This window comes from Erigeron canadensis, chromosome 7 (genome assembly GCF_010389155.1).
Source record: "Erigeron canadensis isolate Cc75 chromosome 7, C_canadensis_v1, whole genome shotgun sequence".
Lineage (NCBI taxonomy): Eukaryota > Viridiplantae > Streptophyta > Magnoliopsida > Asterales > Asteraceae > Erigeron > Erigeron canadensis.
Window position 1 is genome coordinate 17633454 of NC_057767.1, and position 22342 is coordinate 17655795.

At 37.3% G+C, this 22342-nt stretch overlaps 3 protein-coding genes and 1 long non-coding RNA gene across 4 annotated transcripts; 2 read left to right on the forward strand and 2 right to left on the reverse strand.

The window, feature by feature from the left end:
* Positions 1 to 4424: 4424 nt before the first annotated feature.
* On the forward strand, positions 4425 to 7278 carry LOC122609034 (AP-1-like transcription factor yap1). The gene is made up of 3 exons (XM_043782095.1): positions 4425 to 4692; positions 5414 to 6076; positions 6515 to 7278. The coding sequence occupies exons 1-3, from the start codon at positions 4425 to 4427 to the stop codon at positions 7276 to 7278; spliced, it is 1695 nt and encodes a 564-aa protein (XP_043638030.1).
* Positions 7279 to 10201: 2923 nt separating this feature from the next.
* Positions 10202 to 10684, reverse strand: LOC122609035. The gene has a single exon (XM_043782096.1). It carries the CDS (start codon positions 10682 to 10684, stop codon positions 10202 to 10204), a length of 483 nt encoding a protein of 160 aa, XP_043638031.1.
* Positions 10685 to 11373: 689 nt separating this feature from the next.
* LOC122609036 lies at positions 11374 to 12306 on the reverse strand. Its single transcript, XM_043782097.1, has one exon. It carries the CDS (start codon positions 12304 to 12306, stop codon positions 11374 to 11376), a length of 933 nt encoding a protein of 310 aa, XP_043638032.1.
* Positions 12307 to 15063: 2757 nt separating this feature from the next.
* On the forward strand, positions 15064 to 16579 carry LOC122606527. Its single transcript, XR_006324931.1, has 2 exons — positions 15064 to 15198; positions 16115 to 16579. It is a non-coding gene; the product is annotated as an uncharacterized LOC122606527 (long non-coding RNA).
* Positions 16580 to 22342: the final 5763 nt, after the last annotated feature.

Below are 22342 nucleotides of genomic sequence, written 5' to 3' on the forward strand. Positions count from 1 at the left end.
GCCAAATCCTATCTCTATCAATCTCTTTCTGATGAGATTTTTTCTTCTATTAATCATGATTATACTGCCAAAGAGATATGGGATGAATTACCAAAGTTTGCTGCTTCTGAAGATGTCTACTGCTTGATGACTTCAACAACCAGTTCTTCACAAACTACCTCACAAGCAAAACCAAGTGTGGTAGATTTCATTTCTAAAGAAGATTTCTTATCTGTCCAAACAACTGCTGATACTTTGACAAAGCAAAACCTTACTTTGAAAACTTTGAAAGAAATGCATTTGTCAAGTACCAGTTCTCAAGTTGTTTCCCCCAATGCTCACTTAACTAATAAATGACAAGACCTTGAAGAGACTGTCCATTCACTCAAGCAAACCATTGAGACTTTAAAGCTTGAGAAAACCAATGAGTGGATAAGAGCAAATGCAAGACAAGCTGATGTTGAGTTTCTCACAAATAAAATGAAAGATTTTAAACCCAACTGTGAAAAACATGAAAGACAGATTTCTGATCTAAACAATACTTGTTTTCTCAAAGGAGTAGAAATTGATACTCTTAAAAAGGAAATTGAAGATTTGAAAGCAAATGTCTTGTTTTATCAAGAGAAGATCTTTAAGATTGAACAAAATCCTCTGCTGAATTTCACTGCCTTTTACAACAAGTCAAAGATAGATAAATCAGATTTTCTTCTTGGGTTGGGATATGAGAATCCAGCATACTTGGCAAAAGCTCAAACAGAAGACCTTGGTCCTTTGTATGATGAAAACCTTCTGAGACTTGGCATGATTCAATCATTTGTTAGACCTTCTAAGAATGATTTTGAGTCAGATGATGTTGAAAGACCATAAACAAATCAAATTGGTATTGATTATGTTGCTCTAAATGATACATATAAGAAAACTCATAAAAGAACCATCTATGAGTTAGAAGAAATAGACAACATTTCAATTCCTGAAAATGATTCTCAAAAAGATTGTCTAAAACCAGTTTCAACAAGGACTTATATTCCAACTACCATATTGGAAAAAGAAATTGAAGGTTTAAAACAAAAAATTGAGTCTCAACAAAAGGTCATTGAACATTTGAAAACTCAAGATCATACTCCAAAGGTAAGTGAGACCACCCCTGTTCAAATGCTGCATGTTTTTAATTCTCCTGATTGCTCCACTCAGTCCAAAGAGTGTGAGATTTCTAACAAAGCTGTGCAGGGTGAAAGAATCTCTTCTCAAGAGATTCATGATATGTCTGCTTCAATGTTCTCATTTTTTCTCCAGATTGAAGACAATATTCAAGCTTTGAAAGCCAAGAATCATTCATCTGTGAAAAGGATACTTTCTTTTGATTCTCCTGTGATCACCCCAACTGACCAAAATAAAGTGAATCTAGAGCACAAGGTTGAGATTCCTAAAGATCTTAAGGCTAAAGCAAAAGCATTGATTGAAAAGATAACAAACAAAACTGTTTCCAAACCCAAAGTTCAACAAAAAGTTTCACCATTTTCTTTTCCAGATTTTTCTGTTCAAGAACTTGATAAGCTTTTGGAAACTGAACATGTTTTTGCACCTGAAGTAGAGAAAGAACTTGCAAAACTTTCACCAAAAAGGCCTAAAATTGAAACAAAGAAGGAATCTAAGTCTAAGATTGCTCCAACTTCATTTTATTCACCAAAAGGTCAGCATGCACCAGCTGTCAAAAGTAAGAAGCCCATTTCAAATACCTCAAAGAACAAGGTTAATTCTTCATCTGTATCTAGAACCCTTACTCCTAAAGTTGACTCACAATCTAGTTCTTTACCTAAGATGTCAAAGTCTAGCAAAGATTTTCTAATCACAGATACATCTAATGGTAAAACCAGATATAGAGATCAGTATGGTTGGTTCACTGTTGGAAACCCAAAGAAACAGAACATCAAATCTTCCGAGAAAACCAACAATCAAAATGCTAAAACACAAGTGTCTGCTAAATCACCAGTTAGGAGAAGTTGGACAGCCAACCCATGGTCTGTAATAAATTCTAAATCTTCTACTGTGATTTTCAAACCATTGATTGTTGATTTTAAGAGGATTGTGATGAATTTTAAGAATAAACCTCTTGTTCGAAAATCCCATTTGTATACCTTGCATGTTTCCTCTAACCCAAAAGGACCCATTCAAAAATGGGTACCTAAAAAGACTTAATTTCTGTTTTGTAGGTAATAAAGGTTTGTGTTTAGCATTCTAATCATGGATGCTTCTCAACACATGATCCTGGAATGAGTTTCTTTTCAAAGAAACAATATCGAATAAGTGCTCATTACCAATGCACTTGCTTGCCTCTAACCATGCAATGTTTGAGGGGGAGAAAAAGGATAATTCATGAATCTAGGGTAAGTTTGTGTATTTGCACTATTTAATCAGAAACTCATTATTAATAAGAAAAACAAATAAAAATTGAAAAATGAAAAATCCATAAAAATTAGTTAGAGTTAGTTTGGTTAACTGTTTGTGTATTTTTTATGTTCTGTGTGGTATTGTGTTTAAGTCTTTTAGCCCAAAAGTTTCAAACCAAGCCCAATGATTTTTCAAACCGGGTCAAACCCAGTCTTCCCTATACAAGTTAGAGGGAATCTAATGATTTTTTTTTCTTCTTTCATTTTCCTTTTTCCCGTAAAACTTCCACTTGATTACTCTCTCTCACTCACAAATCATTCAAAACCATTTTGAAGTAATAATAAGATCAAAACCAGGGTTGTATACCATTTTTCAAGTAGATCATTTCATTCAATAGAATCATCGTCTGAAAGTTTCATCTTCAAGTAAGATTTCGAACCTTTTTAGTAGTTCTTATTTATTCAATTTGCTCGAAATTTTTGCAACTGGTGATGTTTCTGTCAATATAATATGATTTAGAAGCATGATTAGACTATATGGATATGATCTTTACATATTAAAATGCTTGAAATTGTGTTTTTGAAAATTCAAAAATAACCCTCCCTGTTCCATTGTAGAAGATGACCTTGAACGATCTTAATTTATTCTAGGTTGTTTTTGTTAGTTTTTGTGTTTTGTGGTAGTAAAATGTTTTTGTAGTATATTTGCTGTTAATTAGAATCATTTTGTGTTATTTGTGAATGTGTTGTAACTGCTTGGAATTAAAACGATCTAGGCAAAATCCTCCTATTTTCAGTAAGGGTTGGTTCTAAGACGATCTTGATAAGATCGTCTTGGTTCCAAAACGATTTGGAAATGAGACGATCTTGTCAAGATCGTCTTACTTCCTCTTACATGTTTTACTTGTTAAACCCCTGAGACCAAGACCAAGACGATCTTGTCAGGATCGTCTTAAGGTCTGATACGCTGTGTGGTTGTTGATTTGGTTGAAAATCAAATGAATGGGTAACTGATTTCTTTTGAAATCGGTTTTGCTCAAAACTAATTCTTTCAAATATAAGGGGAAACTATGCTCAATTTTTCCCAGAAATTAACATAATTTCAACTTATATTTCTAAGTGTTAGAAATTTTCAAAATGAAGTGAAGTTTTTTTTTTTGACACTTGTTTTCCAAAACGATCTCAACAAGATCGTCTTATCTTCCTTCACTTCAAAAGGGATTTTCAATAAAGGTTTCCAAGACGATCTCATTAAGATCGTCCCATTTTTTCCTTTCTCCATACTTAACCATTTTCCAAAGCATAAAAATGAGACGATCTCCTCAAGATTGTCCCATTTCTTCTTTCAAGACTTAAATCTTTTTCACCTCATAAACCTTGAGACGATCTTAACTAGATTGTCCCACTGATTTTTCCATTCTGAACCCTAATTTGTCTTGTGTGGTGTGACAAAGTGTTTTGTATAATCATATAATTGCAAAATATGTGAAATACGAGGAATTGAACGCTCTTGTGTACTTCCTTGCTATTTTCATATAAATTGTTATCTTATTTTCAAAGTTATATATATATTTCCATATTTGAAAGTATAAGGAATTGAACGCCTTTGTGTACTTCCTTACTATGATCATCTATGAAAATATATATCTAACTATTTTATGTTTATTTTCTCATATCAAATTATTTGTATAAAGCACAATGAGTTGATCGCCTTTGTGAACCTCTTTGAATTTTATATAAATAATTTGTATGAATCTTGTTATTTGCTTTTCAAACATTGATTTCTGTGTGTGTTAACATTTTATGTCATAAATCAGAAAATCAAAAAATATAAATGGATCACCAAGAAGAAATCCATCAAGATGAAGAGATTGCTCTAAATGAAACAATTGAAGAAATCCTTGTTGTCGGCAACTCATCTAATATGAGAAACAACATAGCTCTCTCAGATCCATTCAATGCTCCGGGATTTCCCATTGTCCCCGAATTCTTCACAACCATCCTCTATCTTATGCTCTTAGTGTTGAAAGAGAGTTAGCTGAAGTATATTTGTTTCAAATGTGGAGAACCATCAGATTTGTTCAACCACAAGATCCTTCAAGTTCGAGAACAAAACCAAAGCATAAATCTCCAGAACTTCGCCGACAAGGTTTCTTTGAGTATGAACTTACTTCTGGAGATAGAGTATATGAATTTGAGTTCAACCTAGATGATTTCAGAAGTCGTCTGAGATTTCCAGAAGCTGATTCTAATGGTCATAATAACTTTGATGAGTTTGAGTCAAATGATATCATGTTCGCTACTTTGATATCACTTGGGTATGAAGGTCCTCTTACCAAGACCAAAGACTTCCAATTGAAGAATCTGCCCAAGATTTGATATTACGTTTACTCCATCCTAAGCAATTACTTTACACCATACAACCGGGGAATGGACAACTTGACTCAACACATGTTGTACATTTTCTATGGAGTCGTATTTGATCGACATTACGATGTTGCTCGACTTTTGTGGGACCAACTTATAATAGTTGTCAATGGTAAGGTCTCCGCTCCCAAGAAGTATATACCTTTCATAAGGTTTTTGACAGTTATTGTTCAAGGAGCAGTCAGAAAAGAGAAGCATCCCAAGACTTCTCAATGCAACAAAAGTACAGCTTCAACAATATAAGTATGTCAGAGATTCCGGCCTGGCAAACTACACTTATCTAATTCCATCACACTTGTTGGATTTAGTTTCTGAGAACCATGCTGATTATCATGCTTATATAGATTGGATTAGAACAACTCTGGGACCGGAAAGCCTCCCGGTTCCTGCCCAAGTTGTGCATTGGACACCAAGTGAGGGGTCTAAGAGAAAAAGAAAAGAGCGTGAGGGTGTATCCAGTTCTATTTAGCCAAAGAAAAGAAAATTGATGAAAAAGCAAAAGTTTGAGTTGAAGTTAAGCAAGAAAGTACTTCAAAAGAAGAAGAAGGGGAGTTCGTTAAAGAAAAGAAAAGAAAAAGCTCCTGTTGAACCTTCTTCAACTGCATCTTCTGAGGAGACAGTGTCAATTGTTGGGTCTCCGAAACCAATTAGATCTCCACCTCCGAAAACATGTTCTTTGAGATCTTCTTCTTCACCAAAAACACCGTCACCTCAACATTCATCAACTTCATCTTCATCACCATCAATACCAAAATCACCTCAAATGCCTATTCATCAATCCTCACCACTTCCTGAATTCAATTCACCAATTCCACCAACCATGGAACCATCGCAATCTCAAACTATCATCTCACAAATTCCTTCATCTTCTTCACTTCCATTATCACCAACACCAACATATTTTCAAAATCGAAGAAAATCAATTCCTGTCAACATTCAGAAAAACCTTAAGAGATCAAGAATTGAAGATGCACATGACTTAAATGAAACTGACTCTGATGATGAAACTGAAAATAAATTTGCTGATGATGTAATGGATATTCTGGAGGGACAAAGGGGAAATGAGGGAGGAGTTGAAAATACCCGAGAGGTTGAGAGATCCGGGCTAGGAGAAAGGCAAAAAGAAAACGTTGGCCTCCGCTTAGTTGAAAACATTTATAAACGCCGGATTCGACCTAGGTTAGAAGACGAGAGCTCCCAACTCTTGCAAAGTCAAACCTCCGCACGCCATTCGGAAGTCTCTCAACAGACTGACGTCTCATCATTGCACGAGCTAAATCCACGTACTCCATTCCATTCTCCTTCTGAGATTGTGAATGTTGAACAATAAGAGACACCTGCTCCTCTCTTGGACTTCATTTCTGCATGATTGTCTAGTACCCAACTTAGGACACATATTGCACCTTTTGTGATCCCATACGCACATCTAGGTGATGTTGCCAGAACAAACATAGAGAGATCGGCTATTGTGCCCTCTCAAGGATTGTTTGGAAGTCCTTCCATTGCTAACATCACGCCAGCTTTGAACGAAGGCGCCTTAGTGGCTAGATCAGTTGCGCGACAGTCTAAGTTCCTTCGAACTCAATCTGTTGTGTCAGCTCTTCATGCCTTAGGCATAACGGCAAGTCTAAGTGACTCCGGAGTTACTCACCTTCATTTCCCAAAGGATTCTGGTTGTGAAGCCAAATCATCAACTGTTGATCATACTTTTGAACCAACAGGAAATCCTGAGACAGTAATGATGTCTTCAGGTCACTCGGTAGACTCACTTGAGGCTACTGAAGTGTCAGAATCTGTTCTTCCTCTTCCTGTTGACGCTCAAAGGTTGATATCTCAGTTTGTTGAAGGGATTGAGGAGGGTCAAACAAGTGAACTCCTCGTGGCTAGAAATGTTATAACTGGAAAGCTCCCAGCCACCGAATCCAGACCTTTACTGAGATTGCGTACTGGAGGTGCTCTTGTAATTCGTACTCCAGTAGCATCTACATTTCCATCATCAACAACAACAACACCGATAATTCCATCAATTCCACCAACAACAACATCCACACCTACTCAATCATTCCCTGATCCCAGTTCACCACATCATTCTTCTTCAAGTTCTTCCTCTTCTGAATCATTTGCATCCACTGAATACTTAAGTGATTGTTCACCAAACCGTCTTACCACCAGTGGTCTCCCAACCGATACTTTGATCGTTTCTCTCTTGAATAGGTTGAGGTCTGAAGAACCAAATCTTTCCAATCATAAAAGAACAATCTTTCATTCACTTCAAGCTTATCTATCACATCAAGAAACTGAAAGAACAAGGCAAGCTAAAGTTGAAGCTTTACAGAAACGGGTTCGTGAGCTTGATCAACAATGCAGACTGGCTGATATCTCCAGGAGTCGGGATGATCAAGATCCTGATGATCAACCCGAGGGGAGAATATTAGAGATATCGGAGAGGGTCATGCAAGTAAAGAACAAAATGTTCAAGATGTGATGCAAGAACAAAATATTCAAGATCAAACAAATCAAGAACAAGCTCAAGCTCAAGCTTCTACAACTCCCACAACTCATGTTGATGAATCTGACTCAGATGAACTACCAATTGATGATCTACCACTACCACCACTTGTTCAAAATATTTCTCCGTATTACTCCACCACTTCTGATGAATCAAGTGATCATGATCCTTTTCAAGCTGAAGAAAGTGATTCCGAATCATCTGATTCTAGTGATCCTAATGATGCTCCAGTTCAATCTCAACAAGAAACTTATGGTAAAGACATATTTGAAGAAATTGTCTATCATTTGAGCAATCCAGAGAATCTTGAAACTCCAAATGAGCTTGCACAAGGCGTTATTCATCCAAGAATCTCAAGCAGAAGAATTTGACAAATAAATGAAGGATACTTTGTGGAAAACTATGAGCAGATTCTGGATTTAAGTTCAAGACCTAATGAGATTGTGTGCAGAGCCAGATATCCTGAAGAAAGAGCTTTTCAGATCTTCTGCACTTCTAATGAAAGATTGAATATGACCTTGAACCGGTTGAGAGCATTCTTTCTGTTTCATCGCAATGATCAAAGAGACAGATACATGGAGTTAATGAATGTTGTAAATGTGGTGAGACATAAATGGTGGTTTAAGCAATTTGATCTACCAATCATTGAAGTAAGACGGATTTTTGTTCCTGAGATAGGTCCTGGTATGAGGCTTGATCCCTTTGAAGTTCGCAGAGCTGATGGTTGTATATATATGCTTCAAGAAGAGTCATTTCAACACTTGAAGATCTCAGACATTCTATTCCTCTACAAGCTATATGCCTATCTGATAATCAAGAATCCTGATCAACTTATAGCATATGAAGCATTGAAGAGCCATTTACAAGCTGTGATCAGATTCTACGAGTTTAGTGACTTTCAAATTGGTTTGGAGAGAAGGACTAGAAGAATCAATCTCACAAGACCAAATCAAAGGGCTGGAGGTTATGAGCTCGATTCGTATTAGATTGTTGATCCTATTGAAGAGTTGGATGGATTCATCTTCATCAATCGTTTAAAGAGAAGAATTTTCATTCGTGCTTCAGATCTTTCTAAGTATTCAGATGGTACTTTGAATTATTGCTTGTGTATTCTAAATGTATTGGATGAAGCAGCTGACGATGATGAAGATGTAAACATCAAGTTGCAGAGGAAGAATCATATCAAACGTATCCAAGATGTTATAGAGATACGTCAGAGAGTAAGAGATCTTATTGTTGAAAGAACTCCAAAGGCTCAAGAAGGTGTTATACATACTAAGACTGGAACATGGGTTCTTTGGAATCCAAGTCATAAGCATGCTCCACACAATATTCCTCCAGTCAACTTCCAAGATAATATCAGATTGCCAGATGATCGTCTTGAGGGAGATAATTGGCACTTTATCCCAAAGAAGTATTGGAAAGACACTTGGAGTTCTTACAAGAAAAGAGCTTTCTGGGGATCTAAGATTGACAAGACATCAACTTCAACTGCTGCACAAAGTTATCAAAAGAGAAAGAACAAGAAAAGAAGAGCAAGCAAGAGGAGAAGACAACAAAGGAAGAGATGATGATAGATGAACAAGATAACAACCAAGCACTAAGGGGGAGAATGTTAGAGATTCAAAATAGTGCTTAGTTGTAATTTAGTTTATGAACATTTGTGTAACAACTATAAGGTTGAGGGGGAGCTTTTGTAAGTTTTCTATGTGGTATAAATATCCCTCAATCCTTTATTACTTGTAACTTTAAAAGAAACACTAAACAATTTTCCCTGATTGAATTAAATCATCTTCTCTCACACACATCTTTCTCTCTCAAGAACACACACAACACACACACTAACCTCCAATGATGAACACCTAACTTCCGCACCGTAACACGAACTTTTCTACATTTTATCACCGTCCTTCCTTTTTCTTTTTTCTTTTTAAACTACAACAACAACAACAACAACAAAAGAACCCAATTCCTATGCAGGGTATGGGGGAGGTAAGCTGTAGACAGTCTTACCTCTACACAAAGGTAGAGAGACTGCTTCCATAGGGACCTTCGGCCACAGAAGAGTGCAAGACGGAAAATGAGAAATCTTTAGAAAATCCTACCTGTTTGCCGAGAATCTGAAAAGAAGAAATACATGTCTGCTGGGTTCGGCTACTATGCGGGTCGAACGAGTACCAATTATGCACCCTACCAATATCTTAGAAACATGTTTGACAATACAAATACAAATACGAAAGCAACCATGTTGGGCATATTAAACAACATAAAAGTAGCAAACTAATAACTAACTCGAATAAGTAGTGAGAAACAACCAAGACAAACATACATATATATAAGAAATGACAAAACCTGAAAGGAGCCCGATTGGGCCAAGGCAGTAACGACTTCAAAACAACCTATGGAAAAAAAGGAACTTAGGCCGCCTAGCTATACTAATCCTAGTCCTCTCACCGGCTCTTCCAAACCATTAAACTAGTCATAGACACCTATTCCTCTCACCTAGTCCTAGATAAACTCTCATTAGTCATGTCCTTAGACAAACATTTTGGGGGAACAAACACAAGAGTAACCTCCCCCCTCGGTTTAGGCCTCTCGAGACTAAAGGCCAAAAACCCCTACGAAAGGTCACAGAGAACCAAAGTCTAAATAAAAAGTCTACTTAATCGAAAACCCATATGCCTTACCCTCGCATTCCACTACCTCTACCTGGAAGCTCCTCTAACGCATTCGGAATTCCGTACTTCCACCTCCATCTACCTACCACTCTTCCTGTCACGTCAAAGTCCTCTGTAGCGTAGCTGAGCCACTTCTCTAGGCCAAACCCTCACAAACCTCCTTTGGAAAGGTAATATGGGAAAAGATGACTATCTAGGTCGCCCAAAAATCCTACCCTAACCTAATATTCTACTCTAATCCTAGTTCTCCATGCCGTCCTATCCGACGTCATGTCCTCCAACAGGCCAAGTTCTATTAGGTCCTTCGCTAATCGATCCTCCCACCTCATCTTAGGTCGTCCCCTTCTTCGTATGCCGTCCACATTAATAGAGTCCGCTCTCCTTCGTGGTGTAGTTTCATCCCTTCTCCTAACATGGCCAAACCATCTCAAGCGCTCTTCCCTTAGTTTGTTAATGATGGTCCCTACTTCAAGTTCTGCTCTAAAAACTCCCGTCGGGATCCTCTCTGCTAAGGTCTTCCCGCAAGTCCACCTTAACATCCTCATCTCAGCCACCTCTACTCGAACCACTTGGGCTTTCGTCATCGCCCAACATTCTAACCCGTATAGCATAGCCGGTCTAATAGCCACTCTATAAAACTTCCCTTTCACCTTTAGCGGGATCCTCTTGTCACACATGACTCCAGTAGCTGCTCTCCACTTCATCCATCCGGCTTGGATTCGATGTGTTACGTCTTCTTCTATCCCCCCTGATTTGTGTATCACGGATCCCAGGTATCTAAAAGACTCATTCGGACGCAATATCCGGCCCCCAATGCTAATAACCTCATCCCCATTTTGTCATATCTCCTGCTTATCGAAGTCACATCTAAGGTATGTTGTCTTCTCTTGGCTCACGCACAAACCATGGTCTTCAAGGGCTTCTCTCCATTTCTCTAGCCTCTGGTTTAGTTCCTCCGTCGATCTCGCTATCAGCGCAATGTCATCGGCAAAAATCATACACCACGGTAGTTCCTCCTATAGGCCCCTGGACAGTTCGTCTAAGATCAACGTAAATAGGTATGGGCTAAGCGCCGAACCCTGGTGTAGGTCCGTATCTACTGAGAAAAGTTCCGTGTTCCCCACAGGGGTTCGAACACCGGTCCTCGCCCTATCGTACATATCCCTAAAAACCCTAATGTATCTCCCGGTAACCCCTTTCGCTTATAGCGTCCTCCAAATCAGCTGTCGTGGTACACTATCGTATGCCTTTTCCAAATCTAGGAAGGCACAGTGTAGCGCTTTTTTGTCTTTCCCTATACTTCTCCATAAGGCTTCTGGTGATGTGAATAGCCTCCATCGTCGACCTACCTGGCATAAAACCGAATTGTTTCTCTGCCACCTTTGTAACCCTTCTAAGCCTCATCTCTATCACTCTCTCCCATAGCTTCATGACTTAGGAGTTTAATGCCCCTATAGTTGCTACAACTCTGCACGTCCCCCTTGTTCTTATAGATAAGTATGACCTCACTAAGTCTCCATTCTTCTTGCATTTTTGCATTTGTCCAAATCTTGTTGAAAAGGCTTGTCAACAGGCTTATCCCCACATCTCCTAAGCATCTCCATGCCTCGATAGGAATTTGGTCTGGACCTGTTGCTTTGTTTCTCCCCATCTTCTTAAGGGCGAGCCTTACTTCCTCTTGGCTGATCCTCAGAGTATCATCGTCGTCGCAACATATGTCTGAGTAAGTACCGTGATCGATTCCTCCTTCACTTCTCCCCGACTCTCCCCTATTAAACAGTTTGGCGAAGTACTCTTCCCATCTTTTCCTAATGTCTTCCACCTTCACTATGCTCCATCCGCTTTCATCCTTAATATAGATGACGTCCCCTAAATCCCTACGTTTTCTCTCCCTTACTTTAGCAATTCTGAATATATCGTTTTTGCCTTCCTTGGAGTCTAGTTTCTTATACAGTTCTTCGTACGCTCTTTCCTTTGCTATAGCTACAATCTTGTTTGCCTCTTTCTTGGGTTCGTAGTATCTCTGCCTAGCCATGTACCAGTCCTCATTTGTCCCGTTTTGCTTGCTCTTGATAAGTTCTTTAAAGCAACTAAGTTTTATCGCAACCTTGGTCTGGACCTCTTCACTGATCCACCAAGATTCCCTACCCCCATTACGCTGACTACCTGTCCCTCTTGTTTCCCCTAGTACCGCCTTTGCCGTCTCCCTCATACCCTTTGCCAAGTGTGTCCACAACTGATCAGCATCCATATGCGCGCCGTTTTGAATCTCTAATGAGAACCTCGTGCTGGTTGTCGATCTAAACGTCTCTGCTACTTCACCCATAAGGTTTTTCCAAAGGATTCTTGGTTTTACAGCCTTCTCTATCTTGGTTGCTCGTCTACTCAAGAATAAATCCAAAATCAACAGTTTATGTTGGGAGTAGCAACCCACTTTAGGGAGGACCTTGTAATCTTTACAAGCCCTGAAGTCGCCTTTACGCACCAGGAAGTAGTCGATCTGCGTTTCATTGCGGCCGCTCTAGAAGGTAATCAGCTGAGATTTCCTCTTTTGGAAGAACAAGTTTGCTATTACCAGGTCATGCGCAGTAGCGAATTCCAATATCATGCATCCCTCTTCATTCCTCCGACCAAATCCTAATCCCCCGTGTACACTCGGGTAGCCGTCTGACTGTACTCCTATATGCCCGTTTAGTCTCCTCCTAAAACTAGTCGTTGGTCATCCAGACAACTCCTCACGAACTCATCCAGTGAGTCCCAAAAACTCTTCCTCTCTCCCTCACTCCAGCCCGACTGGGGGCATACGCACTGATCACGTTTATAGTCTCCTCCTGTATCACTAATTTCACCAACATCAACCTATCCCCGTGTCTTTCCACATGTACTACAAAGTCTTTAAGTCGACCTGTCATGATGATCCCTACTCCATTTATCGACTTAGGTGCTCCAGAATACCAAAGCTTGAATCCATTCCCATCTCTAGTGCTTTTACCTGTCCACTTAGTTTCGTGAAAACACGCAATGTTTGTTTTACACCTAGCCAAAGCGTCTTCTAGCTCTAAAAGCTTTCCCTTAAGTGTACCTATATTCCAACTCCCTAATCTAAGCCTAAAGGTTTTCTTTACTCTAGCATTAACCCCCCTATGCTTGCCCGCCCCCGAATCAGAAGGACATGACCTCACGTAACCATTAGCAAGAGACAGCTTAAACTAAAAACTCTACTAGTAATTATACTAATCAAGTAATGAACAACAACAACAACAACAAATAGCACCCCAAATTAAATTTCTCCCTTAAAAACAGAGATCTTTAAGATCTAACAAATGCTTAAACAATAATAATATATCAAGAAAGAAAATAAAAATAACTAATGAACCTTGAAGCTGCTTAGCAAGCAATTCTTCTCCGATGGCAACAGAAAATAAAAACACTCCTAAATTTTAGCAAGTATATGATTTTGCAGATAATAATTAAATTAACAGTCTATGAAAGTTAATATAATAATTAGATACAAATTTATGTTTAATTAACAGTAAATAATAATTAGATACAAATTTATGTTTAATTAAATTTGGAATAAGTTAAAAAGAGAGATCTAGTCTAGTCTAGAGAGAAAATCCTTACCGAAGAACATGATCAATATAATAACAGTTAATTATAATTAGTGGCTAAAGGAGTAAAAAGAGTAACAGATTTTGCTAGATTTAGATAATACACTCAGTATAGTCACTGTGTGTGTGTGTAATACTAGATCAGATCAGATACAAATTCCTAGATCAGATCAATGTAACAATAATAATATAATAATAAAAGGAATAACAATATATCTAAGTTCACAGAGAGGCCTAAGTAATACCTAAAATGAAATCAAAATTAAAATGGAGATTAAATGAGTAGAGCAAAAAACATTACAAACCGTCTATATTCATAAAATTCGAGATTTTTGGAATCTATGATCCAATTTTTCAACAATGATGTATGTATCTATTCTTTTATCTGAACATGAGATAAACAATTACTTTTATAAAGATAAAATATTTATTTTGCATCCTTCTGATGTCGTATCGAAGCTATATTTTCACGCACCATATGAATTTGAATCTGTGGCTAACAAAGGTTAAAGAAGGCCAGCACTTGTCGGAAGTTAAATTACAAGCTCAATGCGAATATGTGCGTCTACATATCTATATCTATATGTATGATTTACTTTTATGGATGAATTGGGTTTACGGTTATGATTTATTAAAATTTAATTGATTTTTTTGTTTATAATTATTGTTATTCTTTTTATGTGTGTGAGTTTAGTTCAATGGAAAGAAAAAAAAAACCCTAATATTTGAGATGTTATAAATTTTGTTGATTGAACCCTTATAGGTTGTTTCCGATTAATCAAGCTTATTTGAATACACTTTTGTGCTTACAACTGATTTAAAAGAATATACTATCGAAAATCTAAAACACTATTAGGTAAAATAAAACACTATTTAACCCATTTATCTTATTTATATTTTGTAATTCAACAAAATTAACATCCAACTGTTGATTTGTCAATACAATTTGGATTATATTCATCGAGGGCGGCGTGTTTACGGCTCTTGCGGTGCCTATTCAGGCTTCTTATATTAGTCTGTTTATGATATTTTGTGTCTTATGTTTTGTGTATATATGATTTTCATTCATACAGATTGCAATGTCTAAGACAAGATCAAAGGTACATGAGTAGGTGGAACTATGTCTCATATTTCTTTTGTCAGGTGTATAGGCAAATACCCAATGTATTATGATAGAATAAGAATTAACATTGTCAGTGTGGTTATCGCTCTATGTTTTGCCTTTATTGCTACTTGATTTAACTGGTTGTCGAGGTTTCAAGTGATCTTATAATTCTTGGTTTCATGTTTTTTTGATCTCTGATTGATTTGTTGGTAATCTTCTACTAAAGTTGAAAAAGTGCAGGTCGATTAGTAGCATCAAGTTTTCTGATTACATTTGAATGTTTAGGTAAACTATTTTGAATGCACACTAAGTTTTTGTCAACCTTCAGTTAAATATTTTTTACAGGGCAGAACAGGGAAGATGATGGTTCAATGAAAAGAGTAAAGGGGTTGGTGTGTTTAATTTGGAGAATGGTAATGTTGGGGCTATGCCGAATAATTTTGGTTATTCTCGGTTGTTTTGGTCATCGCCATTTAGGCTTATCCCAGTGTTGCAGTTGGAAGTAAGTGTTCAATTTTAACTACAACTGTCTTTATATCAAGAGAAAAGTGAATTTAAGACTGTCCGGCACCTAAGCTTAGGTGTGGAACCATAAATGAATAAATGTTAAGCTTAGGTACTTACAAGCCTTATATTCCCATCACCTATCAATATCAATGTATTATTAAATAAAGTTGCGGGTGAATTGGTAGCGATTGCAATGTAGTTGATATAGTAACTACTAACTCTGATGGTGCTTCCTGGCTAATGCATTAATACAGTTTTCCTCAGTCACTATGAACTGTAAATTTTGGACAAAATTCCTAACATCCCCTAAAAGCCAGAGACTTGGTGTTGCTAATTGCTAATTTAATACACTTCCTTATTTGGTCTAATAATTTTTCTCGGTTGTTTACCATTTTGCCTTATCAAATTGAGAATGACATATTTCAATTTCAGTTTTATTGGGTTAGGCATTAAGTTTCTTAGATGATGAATGTATGAAGAGTGAATGCAAAGCAATGCCATCATGCATGATGCCTTTGTCAATTTTTTTAGTGTGCTTCGACTCAAACGTTGTTTGAGCATTTGCATGGTTCAAATGGTTAAGTATCCCTTTTTTAAGGGTTATAATATTTTTTGTCCATACTATTAATGTGAAGACACACAGTAGGAACAATCAAAAAGGAAAAGGTACTTAGTATGTAAAGCCAGATGTTAACAATTGATGCAATTACTCTTGTAAATTTATTTGAAGTTCAATTAGAAAGGTATTATTTTAAGGACATTTCAAGTGCATATAAACTCATAAATAGTGGATAGGCTTTAACTTCATGCGATTTATAATGCAATATATGAAAATTTAATATTAGACAAAGCTTTGCTTAGTTTAACTTTATGAAAAAACATTATTCTAATTCTTTTAGTTGGGTTTGCAGATAAGATAGGAATGCACGTTAAGCATTCAAATTCACGGAAGAGGCAGCCACTTAACAATGCAGAAGCAATCCGAAGAGGTTGACGTTAAGTGCAAGTCAACGATGGAATCATGTTGTACCAAGCCCTTGAGTATGCGGTATGTTGCTGGTAGATTGGAAGGCTTTAATGTGAGGGTAGTTTTGGTATCTTCACAAAACAAGTCGATATTTTGAGGGGTCGCAAATTGTAATTGACGACGATAGAATATCTAATAGAATTGATCAAATGAACATATTTGGTGAGTTGCTCTACATCTCGAGAGTAGGTTGTTTCCAAATAGATAGACCATCTCCGAAATCATGGTCCTTTACTAATTTGTTTGATTTTCCTGTTCATTGTCAATGTATACTTTTGCTGGTTCCATCATCGACTGATTAATATGCACATTCCATGTCCACGGACTAAAGTGACATCAAATTGAACTATTTTTTCCCCATCTCATCACAAAATATGGCAAAATAGTTTTGACTTATTCATGCAGGTTATCAAATAAGGGTCCATTATCTTTGAGTCATTGAGTGCTTAAGCGTGAAGATGTGAGACATAAATGTTGTAATTGGTTTAAGTAAAATCAAGCATAGAAATTTTTATTTATATCTTCTTAATTATATCCGGGTAATCACTGGTTGATTAGCTAGTTAGACTTAAATTACAACTATTTACTTACAATTTCAAATGAGAAGATACAACCCTTTTTTCTAGTTAGGACTTTGTTTGGACTGTGGAGCCGTATATACTGGAGAGGGAGGCTGGACCAAATAAAACATCTCCTCGAAGCCCATTAACATACATTCATAAGCCCATTGCTACACAAAAAGCCACAAATGAGTTCGGTTCTTGGGTTATCGGGCCTGGACCGATTTCTGCCGGGTTTTGGACCGAACAGGACCGACCCATTGCTACACAAAAAGCCCCAAATGGTTTCGTTATTTTGTTCTGAACTATTTGACTTTTAGCATCCTTGGTTGAGGTTTATTGCAAGTGCATTAAGCGACAATAGTGTGACTTACCTTTTTTTTGTGGAACGGCGGGAAAATAGTGTGAGTTACTTAAAGCCGATATATGAACCATAAATTGTTATCTAGAACTGTATCATGAGTTAGGAAGCATGTCCATGTTTTTTAGGTAGCTGGAAATATTCAACTTACCTCACGTTCAGATAATCCACCGGAACTACCATACCTTTCTCTCTTGCCACCACCACATACTGTCATTCCCCCACGCTCTCTCTCCAAATCCCGTTATTTTTCCAGAGGATATCTGCACCATCAAATACTTTGCATAAAGGTTAAATCGTTTTTCTATGATTTGGGTTGATTTATTTGAGTATTTTGATTATCTTGTGGGTATTTTATTTGGGTTGATCTAGAATAGGGAGTGTTTATCCTTCTGTTTGCAATTGATTTATTTGGGTTTATTTCCATCATTGTTGATAACAGATTATGCAAGTGATTATGCTTTTTTTTTTTTTTTAATTTCAGTAAAATGAGGGTGATGGACGCTTTGATCCTTTCTCCATTAACCTGGTCCTTGTAGTATGATGATTATTGGTAAGGGTCGATGATAACAATGATTTTTGTGGTTGGATGTGTTTTGCCTCATCGTATATTAAGTTTTCTTAGAGTTAAAGTGAGATGGAAAATACGAGACGACAATGTCATTAGAGTTAAAGTCATATGAATGTGAATTTATTACTATTGCCATTGCTAAAAATGAAACGAATTTTTTTTCTAACCTCTAACATTGTTGATGCAGGGATCTCTTAAACAACTTCATCGGAGATCTACTGTTTGTGCACCGAACCGAGGTTTAAGTGATAGGGGTAGAGGAGGTTTGAGATCGTTTGTTGGCGATTCCCTTACGATAGAGATTGAGTCTCTTTACGCCAGATCTATTGTGATCTCTCTTGTATGTATTTCTGAATGGCCCGAGAGGTCTTTTTCATTCTCCTTTTATAGGGGAAGTGTTCTTGGAGAACAAGTAAATTGCTTAGGGTTTCCTTGAGGGCTAGGGATATAATTTCCCTGATTATTGGTTGGAAATGATAAGATCAAATCCCGATTTTATAGGAGATATATTCATATCTTATTTTACCTCGGGAGCTTTCATAACGAATGTCCCTTCGTATCGCGGCCTTCATGTTAAGCCCTTCGTACCGATAGAGGGGTATGTCATCAAGCCCCCCAGTCCGAGGTAATATGTTTCTCGAGACAGATATTACCTTGGACTAATTTTGACCATTCTTCAATCTTTAGGGGGTTATTTATGGAAATTGTGTAAACTGCCTTAAATATAGTTGAAAGATAATTAAGGGTGGTAGGTTTGCACAAATCCCTAGGCAGACGATCGACGGATGTAAACTCCATACAGCCGATCATATAAATACTTGTTTTTCCACATTTTTCTTTATTATTTCTCAAAAGAAAAATATCCCTTTCCTCATCCTAGGGTTTCTGCACTTCATATCATTCGATCACTAGGTACGCAACCACCTTCTTTTGTTATTTTCTTCTTATTGTCTTTCAACTCGTACTATTCCGATGTCGAAGGGTGGTATTGAATCAACTGAATCCACTGTGATTTGGTCCAATTTAGATAAGTTTGTGGACAAGTATTTTCCTGGGAAAATATCGTCGTTTGAAATACCTTCCGATGGTGATACTGTGCTTACCCCCCAGATGGGTATGTTGGTTTTTACATCAAATCGATGACCGAGGGTAATGTTAGATACCCCTTTTCTCCTTTTATGCTTAATGTTCTTGATTTTTTCAACATTCATATCTCTACTATTACACCTTTAGGATTATCCAGGATAGTCGCATTCGAGGTTATGTGTAAGGCGTATGGTGGTGAACCATCGCTAGATCTCTTTAGGTATTTTGTACAGACACACCCAACTAGTGATTGGATTACTGTAGGTAATCGTTCAAAAGCTAGTTGTTTTAGGAAAGGTGGTTTGGATATTCATGACTGGAAAAGTGATTTTGTGTTCATGAAATCGTCCTTGATCCCTGCTAGTTTTGAGGCTGTGACTAATAGGAAGTTGTTATGTATCCATAAAGATTATGAAAATCCTTTTCCTGAATATGTGGTGGATGATCTGTGTCGTGATATTCGACTGAATCCCATAAAGGTTGCTCCATATCCTGATGTTGTGTTGTATAAAGCTAATTTGATAAGTGTCTTGCCACCCGGGAGTGTGGAGATAGATGGTAAGGGTTGATTTCAACTATTTGTTTGTACTGTCATGTAGTCATAGCTTATGACAATTTAATTTTTTTTTGCAGATATGACGTTTAAAAAATTTGTAAAGAAGGGTGTGAAAGAAGTGACCATTGTGCCTCGCGATGAAGGACAAGGAAGCCTTGTTGCTGATGCAGGTTCATCGGGTGTTCAAAACGAGAATCCTGAAGTTTCAAGTGCTGTGAATCCTCCTATCTTGAATGTTGATATGTCTGATGTCGAAATCCAAGTTGTAGAGGTTGTGCCTGCCCTTACTTCCAGCAGAGGAAAGAAGAAGAAGGAGGTTCTTGGATCCAGTGTTACTCATTCTGTTGCAGGGCGACTTTTGAAGAGGAAAAAAGTTGGTGATGGAGACACAGATGCTGTATTTCGCAAGCCTGCTGCCCCAAAGACAGGTATGTATCTCTTCTTCTCTCTTTTTTTTTTACTTTGTAATTACACATTTTGCTTATAGATAAGAGAAATTTTGTCCTTATAGACCTTCGTGACCAAGAGATTCTGGAATGGTTGAATGGTGAAGACATGAATGCGGAAGATGTCAAGAAAATTGACAATATGGATAACGAGACATTCCTTCGTGTTTTCAAGAAAGATCGGCAGTTCCATACTTATCTTGATGCAGTTATTGCAAGGCATTTTTCTGGGATGTCCATTGATCTTAGGTCCGGGAATTTGGAGGTTCATTCTTTGTCAACAACTATTGAAGATTTGAAGGCCAGCGAGGCTCGATTTGTTACCACTGTAGAGTCATCGGATATTGTTCAAGATTTAAGGCGACAAATTAATTTGTTGAGGGCAGTTGCGGTTGATCAAGATGAAGAAGTGTTGAAATTACAGGATGAGTTTGCTAAAAGCGTGAGAGTGGTAAGTTGTTGTGTAATCAGATCAGGTTGCTGAAGGAAGATAGGGTCAGATTAGCGACAGAGGTGATTCCTTATGTAAGCAGATCTCTTCTTTACCGTGATGAAGTGGGGCAGTTGTTGGGAGAGTTGACTTCTGCTGAGAGGGCAGAAGAAAGGTCCACCGTGTTGGAGGAGTTTTCTGTAGAGGGGAAGTGCGACCTGCATTGCAGGGGTGACATTGTTGCAACTACCTCTCATGACCTTGAGGTTGCTGACCAAAAATGGAAAGAAGCTTTTTTCCCATTCTTCGAGAAGATTACTATTGACCCTAATGCTACTGTGGAGGACCTGTTCAAGATTTCCCCGGATGTGATCCAACCTAAAGCCGTTGTTGACCCCCAGTGATGGCCTGTGTGCCTTTATTATGGCGAATGTGCCTTTAAACAATCCTATTTTGAAAACAGCTTATGATGCTGTCTTGAACAATTATATTTTCTATGCTTGTGTTAGAAATCCAAAAATAGTGATACATTGTATTTTAAGCTATGGACTTACTTGTTGTTAAGTCATGTGTTGATGATTTCTAAGGTTGAGGGGCTAATAGTGTTAATTAGCATAATTGGATAGAATAGACTATAAATAGCCCTCAATTCCTTAGAAATCATGACTTTTGCATAACACATATAACATTACACCTGAAAAACACACTCTTAATCCAGATTCTCTCTCAACACACACACAAACACCAACAACACACACACTAACCAAACGCCATTGTTGATGTGAATTCGGTTGATAAAATCGTGTTGATTACATTTGGTATCAGAGAAAACATCGTTTTGATCTCGATCCATAACTGAATTCAATCACATCTCATCAAAAATCACCTTTAATTCTGTCATTTTTGGTTCCGTTCGTTTTTTTTTGTTCTTCACTGAAAATCCAAAAATTAACCTCTCAAATCACATAAAATCACAAATGTTTGTTCACCGTTCGATTCCTCATAGTTAATAACATAATCCTCTCAAGTTTCGTGTTCTAATTCGATCTGGAACAAAAGTTCAGATTTTAAGATTTTGGCGCTAAAATTTGGGATTTGATTCTATTGTGTTATAAGCTAAATTTTGTTAATCGGATCATTGCTGAGGTGAAAACAAACTGTTTGCAAGTGGTTTCATGTTCCAATTCTCAGAAAATCAAAAGAAATTGAAGTTTTAAATATCGTCAATGAAGTTGTTCATGTTCAGAGGTTGAAGACGACTGTGTAAAGCTAGAACGATCTTAAATAGATCGTTTCAGTTTTTCTTTCTTTCATACTTACATATCAGTGGTGTGGATTGTCAAACGATTCAAATTTTGATCGTTTTGAGGAGTGTGATTGTGTTGTGAAGAACTGATTCTGGCTAACTGATCCTTTGGATTGGTTTTGGTCAATTCAATTCTTGAAAAATACACAAGTTATTTAGAAATTCTGAAGAGAAACCAAAATGATATTTTTTAGATCGTTTTAGTTTTCTTAGAAACCAGAACGATCTCTTTTAGATCGTTTCAAGGTTCACTTGAATTTTCTCTGGTTTGAGTAATTCCTGAAGAGGTGTGTTTGGAAATCAAACTATTTTTGGGTAACTGATCTTCGTGATTGGTTTTGCTCAATTCATTTCATTCCATTTCATACCAAAACTCTGCCCAAATCATTTCAGAATACTTAGAATTTTTCCTTCTTCTGGAAATCGTTTTAGGATTGGATCGTTTCATTGTAATTCTAATTCAGATCGTTTCTTTCTTCATTCAATTCAGATCGTTTCATTCTTACTTCAAATCAAATCGTTTCATTTTCATTTCAATTCTGATCGTTTCATTTCATTCCAAAATTAGATCGTTTCATAGTTTCCTAATTTCTTCAAAATCAATTCAATTCTCAACACAAATCAATTTCAAATGACTACTCGTGAAGCATTGTCTCTGGGTACTGATACAAGACCACCAGTTCTTTATCGTGGTAATTTTGGACTTTGGAAGAAAAGGTTCATGGATTACATTGAACGTCAGACAAATGGTCACATGCTCAAGGACTCAATCATCAATGGACTTGCTATGCATCGT

Coding starts and splice junctions, on each gene's coding strand:
- LOC122609034 (XM_043782095.1), top strand. CDS start 4,425: ATGTGGAGAACCATCAGATTTGTTCAACCACAAGATCCTTCAAGTTCG. Junction 4,693..5,413: donor GATATCACTTGGGTATGAAG/GTCCTCTTACCA, acceptor CTGAGGAGACAG/TGTCAATTGTTGGGTCTCCG. Junction 6,077..6,514: donor ATTGCACGAGCTAAATCCAC/GTACTCCATTCC, acceptor TTGAACCAACAG/GAAATCCTGAGACAGTAATG.
- LOC122609035 (XM_043782096.1), bottom strand. CDS start 10,684: ATGAAGTGGAGAGCAGCTACTGGAGTCATGTGTGACAAGAGGATCCCG.
- LOC122609036 (XM_043782097.1), bottom strand. CDS start 12,306: ATGGGTGAAGTAGCAGAGACGTTTAGATCGACAACCAGCACGAGGTTC.